This window comes from Macrotis lagotis, chromosome X, assembly GCF_037893015.1.
Source record: "Macrotis lagotis isolate mMagLag1 chromosome X, bilby.v1.9.chrom.fasta, whole genome shotgun sequence".
Lineage (NCBI taxonomy): Eukaryota > Metazoa > Chordata > Mammalia > Peramelemorphia > Peramelidae > Macrotis > Macrotis lagotis.
Window position 1 is genome coordinate 452,868,515 of NC_133666.1, and position 12,020 is coordinate 452,880,534.

A 12,020-nucleotide genomic window follows, 5' to 3' on the forward strand; every position below is an offset into this window, starting at 1 on the left:
AGAAAACATTTTTTTTAATATTTTGCTTACAAAGAAGTCTTGACAGTCTTATTCACTCTGTTAGTCAAACTTTTATTGAGTATCTGCTTTGTTAAGCACTGTGTTAAACTCTGGACATACAAAGAAAAGCAAAAGACATTTGTTCTCAATAAGGTCACAGTCTGATGGGGGAAATGTGCCATCATCTATGTACAGACAAGCTCTACTTAGGATAAATAGGAAATAATCAACAGAAGAAAAGTTCTAGAATTAGATAGAATCAGGAAAGGCTTCCCTGAAAAAGGTGAAATTTTATCTGGGACTTGACAAAAGTCCAGAGAAACCAGAAGGCAGAGATGAGGAGGAGAGGAATTTCATCACTGGGAATTCATAGAGGAAAAATGCCCCAATTTGGGAATTCTGGAATATTTTGTTCAAGGTACAACAAAGAAGCCCATATGATTGGAATTATAAGGAATGGTTTTAAGGCATAAAAAGACTGGAAAGGGCCCAGGGTAGGGACAGATTATGAAGGTCCTTGAATGCCAAACAAATGTTTTTATATTTGATTATGGAAGTAAGAAGGAGTCATTAGAGTTTATTGACTAATAGATATAACATGATCAGACTTAGACTTTAGAAAGACCATTATGACAGCTTAGTGGTGGATGGCCTGGACTGGGAAGAACCTCATTGACCTGGAGACCAACCAGCAACCTATTGTGGTGGCACAGATGTGAAAATGATAAGGGTCTCCATCAGGATGGTGATAGTGTTAGAGGAGAGAAAGGAACTGATGAGGGAGATATTACAAAGTTAGAATCCAAAGACTTTGGCACCAGATTGAATGCAGGAGGGTGAGAGAGAGTCAGAGTTGAGAATGACATTGCAATTCTGGGAGACTGGAAAGATAGTGATGCCCTGGACAGTAACAAGAAATTTTGGAAAAGGAAGATGATTTCTGGGGAAAGATTATAAGTTCTCTTTGAACATGTTGAATTTAAGATGGCTATAGGACATTCATTCTGAGATGTGAGGTGGAGATCAGCAAAGAGGTTAGGACTGGAGAAATAGATATGAGAATCATTAGCATAGAGTTAATAGTTAAATTCATGGAAGCTGTTGAGTTCATCAAGTAAGTTAGTATAACTGGAAAAGAGAAGATGGCCCAGTATAGAAGTCTGTGGGGCACCCAAGGTTAGAGGAGGATCCTGCAAAGAAGATTGAGGTGGGAGAAGCAAAAGAAAAAAGAAAATATCAAGAAGAGAGTGATCAAAGGAAGCAGAGGGGCTAAGATGAGGATGAGAATTGAGGATTAGATGTGGCAATTAACAGCTTTAGAGGGGGTGGACTTTAGGCAAGGTACAATCCCTACCATCATAAAATTCATATGATAGTAGAGAGATAAGGTAATGCCATGAATTAACATAATACTCATGATTATGTAATTGTATTAAATAGAAGCATGAGGACTGTGAAGTCACAATGTAAGGTTCTTGTTGATAAACCAGGTTTAGAAGATTTGGCATTATATTCAATTTTTATAGAGGGGTAAGAAACAAATAGATTTAAAGGGCAATAAAGGACTGTTTCAGCATAAGAGGCAGTCTGAGCTAAGGGGCTTTTAAAAATTGAAGATAATAAGCTTTGGTCTGCATTTAAAAGTCCCAGTTCCCTCTCTGGATATGGATGGTACTTTCCATCACAAGTCCTTTAGAATTGTCCTCGATCATTGTACTGCTGAAATGAACAGGCCCATATTCTGCAGAAAGACCTTCCTGGTCTCTTTCTCCCACCCCTCTCCATTGTTGGTACTTTCCCTCATAACATTCCTTTCCATTTACTACACATCTGTCTTGTGCATATCTGTTATTTCATCCTTTAGACTTTTCCAAGGTCACACAGCTCAAGAATATCTGAGGCTAGATTGAGTCTTCCTGATTCCGGACTGAGCCCCCATCCACATAATCATCTAGATAGCTCTGTTCTTCATCACTAGACTTCTGGAACTGCAATCAATAATTGCACTAATTAGAGTTCTTTAGTCTTACAAATTTATTTTCTTTTCATTGTATACATTGTTCAACTGGTTTTGCTCACTTCATTCTGCAATAGCTAATACAAGAATTCCTAAGCTTGTCTGAAATTGTCCCTTTTGTAATTTCTTGTGGCACAATAATATTCCATTGCATTCGTAGTACCTTGTTTTCAGCTATTCCCTGTGTGATGAATATCCCCTTAATTTCTCTTTCTTTGCCACCATGAAAATTCCTATTATACATAATTTTGTAGATTTGGAGACTTTGATTTTTTTGGTCTATAGTTATAGTAGTGTTGGTATTGCTCAATCAAAGGGTATGCACCTTTTATACCTTTTGGAATATAATTTCAAATAACTTTCCAGAGTGATAATTTTTTAAAATAAGTGTTATTTTATTTTTCCAATTATATGCAAAAATAGTTTTTAACATTCATCTTTTTTGTAAGATTTTGAGTTTTACATTTTTCTACCTTCCTTCCTTCCTCACAACAACAAATATTCTGATATAAGCATGCTTAAAGCTTAAATATTAGTTATGTTGTGAAAGAGGAATCAGAACTAAAGGGAGAAAAAATCCATGGGGAAAAAGAAAATAAAATATAGAACAAGTTTTAGAAAGTGAAAGTAGACATAATAGACTTACCGAATGCTTGTTTATAGAAGTTAACAAACTTGTCTGAAGTCCCATATTCAAGATATGTCTAAGATGAGAAATGGATCCATTGTCTCTGCTCTCATAGAAGGGAATCTCCTCATGGAAAATTGCCTATACTTGTGAAATCAGAAGTTGTGGATAAAAGAGGAGGAAACAGGGAAGAGATAGTGGGAGGGAAATCAGGTTGAAGAGAAGGAGGGAGACCTTTTTTCTTTTTACTTCTTAAAATTGTTTTGGTGGTTGTTTGAAATTTTGCATATACAAATGTGTTGAGGTAGATATGTATATTTCCAATTTTTTCTGTATGTTGTCATTTCAAACCAACTTTTCAAATAAAATCAAGTTCTCATTCTGTTAAGATGTATTGTTAATTTGTTAATCTATGAATTTGCTAAAATAACATTATTTAATTTCTTAGATACTCCTATTTATGGAATGAAACCAATGAACAACGCCACCAAAAGCTGTAATGAGTCAGTGGATGATGTAACTGGGCCTTGTAGCTGTCAGGATTGTTCCATTACTTGTGGCCCCAAACCCCAGGTCCCACCTCCTCCTGCTCCTTGGTTGATATTTGGCTTGGACGCCATGTCTGTCATTATGTGGATCTTCTACATGGGATTCTTGCTTGTGTTTTTTAGAAAGTATTTTATAGCATGGTGCTACAGGTATGGATCTACATTTTTTTAATCTCCTTTGAAGAAGGGAAAAAAACATTTTATATATGATGTTTGTTTACTTTTGAGTATTAAGTGTAATTAGTTTAGGAAACAAGTTTTCTGAGTCATTTTACAAAATATGAATTTTTTTAACACAAGCAAGCATTCTAATGCTGGTTGAAACACTTAGCCAAGTTTTTTCTAAATTATGTTTTATTCATAAGAATATCTATTTTTGTACTGGCTTTTATTTGCTAAAATTATCAGATCATAAAAATTAAGTCAATTCAAATTCCTTTTTTTGTTCCCTGTGCATTTTTGAATAGGTGTTTACTTTGTTAGTGTGGAATAATACTTTGTGAGAATGTAAAATTTGTCAGAAACATACTTAAAAATGAAGACAGATTTTTTAGCAGCATGAATATAGAAGAAAAATGAATACTCAAACAAAGAAGAAACAGGGAAAAAACTTTGTGGATTTGTAGTGATTTCAGGGTAATCCTTTCAGAATCAGACGTTTATTAATTTTGCTTATATTCTTCCCCCCCCAGAAAACTACATTTTGTCTCTGAGTTCACACCCAATGATGCCAATATAGCTGCTTCTGTTAATGCCAGGGATCAAGGTATGCCTATTTGGGATTTGGAAAAAAGGGTATTGGGAGCTGCAAAGGTGAACAGACATCATGATTTTTGAAAAATAATTTTTAGTATGGGGAAAGGGATTCCTTATATGCAAGGTTCTTTCCTCCTGGGTGAGGGTATGAACCACCCACCTTTGGGAGGGAGAACATGGATTTTGTATCCATCCTCACTGATTTTAGGCTAGTCAGATTTTTCCCAACCCCCTCTAAGCACTTAATCCAGTCACTGCTGAATGAAGTTTAATTTATTTCCATTAAAATTTGAGGAATGGCTTGGCTCTTAACCTCCAATCTCCTTTCTTCTCATTGTCTTCCAGGGGAGGCCTCCTGTTGTGATCATCTCGGTGTAGCATTTGAGAGCTGCTTGAAACAAGGGTTTACACGATGGGGATCTTTCTGTGTCAGAAAACCAGTGCTTGTCCTCTTCTGTTCTCTGGTTTTCATTGGAGTATGCAGTTTGGGTCTGGTGTTCATGAGTCTCACAACCAATCCAGTTGATCTTTGGTCTGCCCCTAATAGCCAAGCATACCTAGAGAAAAAATACTTTGATACCCATTTTGGACCTTTCTTCCGTACTGAACAGCTTATAATCCGGGCTCCAAATACTAGTCAGCACACTTACCAGCCATATCCTTCTGGATCAGATGTTCCTTTTGGGTCCCCTCTGGACAAAGGGATCCTGCACCAGGTAATCTGCTATTTGTTAAGCCAGTCCAAGGACCACATGCTATATTTGTGGTACATTCTATAAAATGACCTTTTCGGGGGCGGGGGCAGGAATTTATCACTTCCTAGTGAAAAATTAGTTGCTTGGAGCATTAAGAAGTTCAGGGATTTGCCCTGAGTCACACAACCACTTTCACAACAGGTCTTGAACCTAGGTTCTTTCTGACTTGGAGACCTGAGAGCATGGCAAACCAGCCCTATTCATTCAGACCATTTCCAAATACTTGAATAACCATACATCCTTTCTCCTACAAGATTTTGTTTCTTGTTTTGTTTGTTTGCTTTTGCAAAGCAACAGGATTAAGTGATTTGTCCAAGGTCACACAGTTAGGTAATTATTAAGTGTCTGAGGCTGGATTTGAACTCAGGTCCTCCTGACTCCAGGGCTGGTGCTCTAATGCACTGTTCCACCTAACTGCCTCCCTTCTAGATTTAAAAAACTAGTAGAGTTTTATGGTCCACTTTAGGTACTTGTGGTAAAACATACCTTTTTATTTAAGTCGGAAGGAAAAATCTCTGAACAAAAGACAAACTATACCAGTACTTTCTACCTTATCAAGAAATATTCCCATAAAACTTGGCATGAATTTTTTGAAAATGATAAATGCCCCTTTTTTTGGTTACATAATTTCCTTTCACCCTCCCTTCCTACCCCCCTCCCCTCAAAGGCAAACAGTCTGGTGAACATTGTACATTCATATTTGTGTTTAGCATGCTTACAGTTTAGTAATTTTTTTCTTTTTTTCTTTTATATTGATATTTTATTTTATTTTTCTAATTTCATGTAATGAAAATTTTTTCAACATTCATCCACATAAATATGCTTATTTTTAAGTTACATGATTTCCTTCCACCCTCCCTTCCCACCCCTGTCCCCTCAGCAATGAACAATCAGGCAAATATTGTACATACACATTTATGTTTAACATGTTAACAGATTAGTCATTTTCAGTATGAAGATTTAGAATTAAGAGAAAAGAAAGAAATCCATGAGATAGGAAAGAAATGCATTAGAGAAATTTTTAAAAAATGAGTGTATTGGGTTTTGTTTTGTTTTTCTTAATCTTTTTTATTAATATTTTATTTGTTTTCAATTATATACAATAGTAGTTTCTACCTATCATTTTCTGTAAGATTCTGAATTTTACAATTTTTCTTCCACTTTCCCTTCCCTCCCCCATCCCTCCACAGAAGTCAGTCTGATAATCTTTACGTTGTTTTCATGCTATACATTGATCAAAATTGAATGTGTTAGGAGGCAGCTAGGTGACACAGTGAATAGAGCACCAGCCCTGGAGTCAGGAGGACCTGAGTTCAAATCCAGACTCAGACACTTAATAATTACCTAGCTGTGTGATCTTGGGCAAGTCACTTAACCCCATTGCCTTGCAAAAACCTAAAAAACAAATTGAATGTGTTGGGAGAGAAATCATATCATTGAGGAGAAAATAAAATATTAGAGATAGCTAATTATGTAGTACATGAAACACTTAAAAAAAATTGAAGGTAATAGACTTTGGTCTTTGTTTAAACTCCACAGTTCTTTCTCTGGTTACAGATGGTATTCTCGGTCACAGATGCTCTAAAATTGTCTCTGATTATTGCTTTGGTGGAATGAGCAAGTCCATTAAGGTTGATCTTCACCCTCATGTTGCTTTTTGGGTGTACAATGTTCTTCTGGTTCTGCTCATCTCTCTCAGCCTCAGTTCATGCAAGTCTTTCTAGGCTTCTCTGAATTCCCATCCCTTTTGGTTTCTAATAGAACAATAGTGTTCCATAGTGTACATATACCATAATTTGTTTGGCCATTTCCCAATGGATGGACATTCACTCAATTTCCACTTCTTTGCTACCACAAACAGGGCTGCTATGAGTATTTTTGTACAAATGATGTTTTTACCCTTTTGCATGATCTCTTCAGGGTATAGACCCAGTAGTGGTATTGCTGGATCAAAAGGTATGCACTTTTTTATTGCCTTTTGGGCATAATTCCAGATTGCTCTCCAGAAAGGTTGGATGAGTTCACTCTCCACCAACAATGTATTAATGTCCCAGATTTCTCACATCCCTTCCAACATTGAACATTGTTCTTTCTGATCATATTGGCCAATTTGATAGGTGTGAGGTGTTACCTTCTCTAATCAGTAATGATTTAGAGCAATTTTTATGACTATGGATCGCTTTGATTTCCTCATCTGTAAATTACCTTTGCTTATCCTTTGACCATTTGTCAACTGGGGAATGGCTTGGTTTTTTTTTTTTATAAATTTGACTCAGTTCTCTATATATTTTAGAAATGAGTTCATTGTCAGAAATATTAGTTGTAAAAATTGTTTCCCAAATTACTGCATTTTTTTTATCTTGGTTACAGTGGCTTTGTTTATTCAAAGCTTTTTACTTTAATGTAATCAGAATTATCTATTTTTTTTTTAATGATCTCCATCTCTTCCTTGGTCATAAACTGCTTCCCTTTCCATAGATCTGACAAGTAAAGTATTCCTTGATCTCCTAGTTTACTTATAATATTGTCTTTTATGTCTAAACCCTATACCCATTTTGATCTTATCTTGGTATAGGATATTGGTCTAATCCAAGTTTCTCCATACTAATTTCCAATTTTCCCAACAATTTTTATTGAAGACAAAGTTCTTATCCCAGAAGCTGGACTCTTTGGGTTTATCAAACAGCAGATTACTATAATCGTTTCCTGCTGTCTCTTTTGCCCCTAATCTGTTCCACTTATCCACCACTTTATTTCTTAGCCAATATCAGATAGTTTTGATGACTGATGCTTTATAGTATAATTTTAGATCTGGTGAGGCTAAACAACCTTCTTTGACACTTTTTTTCATTGAATCCCTGGATAGACTTTTTGTTTCTCCATATGAATTTAGTTAGTTTTTTCTAGTTCATTAAAGTAATTTTTTGGAAGTTTAATTGATAAGGTGCTAAATAAGTAGATTAATTTAGGTAGAACTGTCATTTTTATTATATTAGCTTCGCTTATCCATGTGCAGTTGATATTTGCCCAGTTATTTAAATTTGATTTTATTTGTATGAAGTGTTTTATAGTTGTTTTCATAGAGTTTCTGCCTTGGCTGGTAGACTCCCAAGTATTTTATATTGTCTGAAGTTACTTTAAATGGAATTTCTATTTCTAGCTCTTGCTGCTCTATCTTGCTATTAACATAGAAATGCTGAGGATTTATGAAGGTTCATTTTATATCCTGTGACTTTGCTAAAGTTGCTAATTGTTTCTAGTAGTTTTTTAGAAATTTTTTTTAGGATTCTCTAGGATTCTCATCATGTCATCTGCAAAGAGTGAAAGTTTTGTTTCTTCCTTCCCAGTTCTCATTCCTTCAATTTCTTTTTCTTCTCTTATTGATGAAACTAACATTTCTAATACAATATTAAATAGTGGTGGTGATAATGGACATCCTTGTTTCACCCCTGCTCTTATTGTGGATGCCTCTAGCTTATCTCCATTGCATAAAATGCTTTTTGATGGTTTCAGATAGATACTACTAAACATTCTAAGGCACAATCCATTAATTCCTATGCTCTAGTATTTTTAATAGGAATGGGTGTTGTATTTTGTCAAAGGCTTTTTCAGAATCTATTGAGATAATCATATGATTTCTGTTAGGTTTGTTATTAATATAGTCAATTATACCAACAGTTTTCCTAATGTTGAACAACCCTGCATTCCTGGGATAAATCCTGCTTGGTCATAGCATATTATCCTAGTGATAACTTGCTGTAATCACTTTGCTAAGATTTTATTTAAGATTTTTGCATCCATATTCATTGGGGAAATTAGTCTATAATTTTCTTTCCCTGTTTGTAACTAAATTCATATGGAGAAACAAAAAAGTCAAGAATATCCAGAGATTCAATGAAAAAAAGTGCCAAAGGTTTAGGTATCAGCACCAAAATGGTATCATAGAAGGAGTTAGGCAGAGTTCTGTCTTCATCTATTTTTTTCCAAAGCATTTGTATAGAATTGGAACTAACTGATCCTTAAATGCTTAATAGTATTCACTTGTGAATCCATCTGGCCCTGGAGATTTTTTCTTAGGGAGTTCAATGATGGCTTGCTGAATTTCTTTTTCTGAGAGAGGGTTATTTAGGTATTTAATTTCCTCTTCATTTAACCCGGGGCAATTTATAGTCATTTTCTGTGTGAGGACTCAGGACTAAGAAAAAAGAAAGAAAACCATGAGATTGGAAAGACAAAAGAAATTTCTAAAAAGTGAACATAGAATTCCTTTAGATTCTGTTTTTTTTGTTTTACTCTGTTTTTCTTCCTCTGAATGTGGATAGCATTGTCCATAACAGGTCTCCCACAGTTGTTCTAGGGATCCAAACTGCTGAGAGGAACAATCAAGGTCAATCATGTTGACATCAATCCTGAAATTCTCATTTTGACTTCCACCATACCTAATGAGAAATGCCACCCAACTTCTCAAGAGGGTTTTAAAAATCATCCCATACTATTCTGTATTCCATTGTGCCTATGGATTATCATCCAATTCCCTTTTACAAATTTCCATGTTTTAAAACTCTTACATGATTCTTAATTATAAATTCAATTACATTAAACCAGCATTTTTGAAGCTATATTCTAGGGACTGGGACTATGGAGATAAAACTTGTCTCTCTCCTCTTTTCAAGGGGAAGGACAAAACAATTATACAGAAGTACATTTGAACATAAAGTAAATATAGAGTAATTGGGAGAGGGGAGAGGTACTAGCAAGTCATCTCTTGGGACAGGTTCTGTAAGGCTTCAAGGAGATGGCAGCAAAAGATTCTAAAACCTTCTTTCAGAAAATAGGAATAGTTAGCCTTCCATATCCACCTGAATACAGATTGTCTATGTGCATATTTCTCCTATCTCCATTAACAAGGACAAAGATCCAAATGAACTGAGTGTTGGTTTCAGCTCCACACTTCCCTGCCCTAGGTGGTTTCAGTGTGTTTGAGATTATCAGAAGATAGGGGCAGCTAGGTGGCACAATGGATAAAGCACCGGCCCTGGAGTCAGGAGTACCTGGGTTCAAATCTGGTCTCAGACACTTAATAATTACCTAGCTGTGTGGCCTTGGGCAAGCCACTTAACCCCGTTTGCCTTGCAAAAACCTAAAAAAAGAAAAAGATTATCAGAAGAGGTCTTTTTTCTTAAGAGCTGATGGGAGTTACCTTATTTTAGCTGATGTTGTCTTCTCTTTTTGTTTCTCTGAGAAATTTTGTACCTTCAGTCATTTGATCCTTAGAATAGGTATTCGTGGTGTCCTAAAGTGTGAGGACTGGGAAGACCACTCTGGGTTTTTCTTTGCATATTTAGGAGAATTCTGCCTCAGCTGTAATTCTCCAGGTACAGATTGGGGCAGGGATTCTGTGAGCTTTTTTTATTTTGACATTTTGATAATAATATTTCATTATAATTTGTTTTCTTCGTAATGCTACATATTTTATTACCTGCATTTAAAGATATTTTAGAAGAAAAGTATGCACAGGTTTCATCAGATTGCCAAAGATAACCATTTTTTAAAAAAGGTTTAAGAACTCTAGATTAGGGAATCTTAATGTTTCCTAACAAATTATCTTCTGACTCTAACAAATGATCAAAGTGTAAGTCAACTATTAGGTGATTAATGTAGATGTGATTCTGCTCTTCTAGGTGCTAGACTTACAGACAGCCATTGAACAAATTACTGCTTCATATAACAATGAAACAGTGACTCTTCAGGACATCTGTTTGGCCCCCTTGTCTCCTTACAACAACAACTGTACCATTATGAGTGTACTGAATTACTTTCAGAATAGTCATTCTGTTTTGGACCATGAAATAGGAGATGATTTCTATGTCTATGCAGATTATCACACCCATTTCTTATACTGCACAAGGTAAGTAGGAGTATTTGAATTAAAAGGAAAAAAATGAAATTTTAAGAGGTTCAGGCATGGTGCCACATGCCTGTTAGTCTCTGCTTCTGGACAAGCTAAGAACATTGATTTGATTGAATTCAGGACTCCTGAGCCAATCTAGTGCTTACACTGAATCTGAGACTGATATGAGCAGGCAGACCACCAGGGCTGCTGAACTAGCCCAGTTCAGAAAAATAGCAGGATTAAGTTTCTGTGACAAGTAGTATTGGCATTGGACCAGGAGTAGCTGCTATGCTTGAGCACTAAAAGGGAGAACCAGTCTCAAAAAAAAAAAAGAAAGAAAGAAAGAAAGAAAGAAAGAAAGAAAGAAAGAAAGAAAGAAAGAAAGAAAGAAACCAAAAATGACAACTTTTCAGACCCTTTTAACCAAGAAGGATGTCTAGTAGTCTCCAGTGAGTACATAAACACAGAATTGTTGAATCAGTCTGGTGAATTTTCCGTCTGGTGAATTAGCATGAGAAAATGACTTTTTAAGAAGTAAATGGTTTTGGGGGCAACTGGGTGACATAGTGGATAGAATGTTGCACCAACCCTGGATTCAGGAAGACTTGAGTTCAAATCTACTCTCAGATACTTAATAACTGCCCAGTTGTATGACCTTGAGCAAATTACTTAACCCCACTGCCTTAAATAAATAAAACTTTAAAAAAAAAAAAGAAGTGCTTTTCACACCCTTTAAAGATGAGTGGTATCAGGTAAATATAGAATCAGTTTTCAAAGGAGAAAAATGAAAGACCTGTTTTAAAGAACTGACTTCCTTTAAGATTCTTTCAAGTAAAAAGAATGACTAGTGATATTGAATGAGTACATAAGTCCTTGTTGAGTTAGCTTCTCAGCGAGATTTCCAGATTTGGAAATTCTAGAGAGATGTAACCTGTAGGATAAATTTAATATTTGAACTTTATAGGAGACAAGGGAAGAGGTACATTGAATTTACATGCTAGCTCTGGAAACTGTTCCTTGAGTCATGATAGTTATTACATTTTCAGGATGAAAATAAGCAAACATATATCTCATCATCTGAGTGTGTAACTGCTTAGAAATGAGTTTCCCAATAACTTAGTTATAAAGATTTGGTCATATTTTGCTGGGAAAGGTTTTTTATTTTGTGAGTATGTGTTTGTGTGTGTGTGTGTGTGTGTGTGTGTGTGTGTGTGAGAGAGAGAGAGAGAGAGAGAGAGAGAGAGAGAGAGAGAGAGAGAGAGAGAGAGAATGAACTACTTTGGATTTCTCAGTGAATTCCAATTTTATTCACCACTTTTTCAAGGAAGTGCTTATTTAACAAGATGATGGTGATAACAGCATACATCTTTAAGCTTGAGTTTGTGTCTGCTAACATACCTGGGCTGACTTAACATGTGTGTTA

At 35.6% G+C, this 12,020-nt stretch overlaps 1 protein-coding gene across 1 annotated transcript in view; it reads left to right on the forward strand.

Annotated features, from left to right (window-relative positions):
- LOC141497424 (NPC intracellular cholesterol transporter 1-like) overlaps nt 1-12,020 on the forward strand; it is a 56,009-nt gene that overhangs the window by 19,497 nt on the left and 24,492 nt on the right. The window contains exons 6-9 of the mRNA XM_074200072.1: nt 3,094-3,343; nt 3,886-3,959; nt 4,295-4,665; nt 10,386-10,612. Coding sequence (XP_074056173.1) covers nt 3,094-3,343; nt 3,886-3,959; nt 4,295-4,665; nt 10,386-10,612 — 922 coding nt within the window. The remainder of the gene's footprint in view (nt 1-3,093; nt 3,344-3,885; nt 3,960-4,294; nt 4,666-10,385; nt 10,613-12,020) is intronic.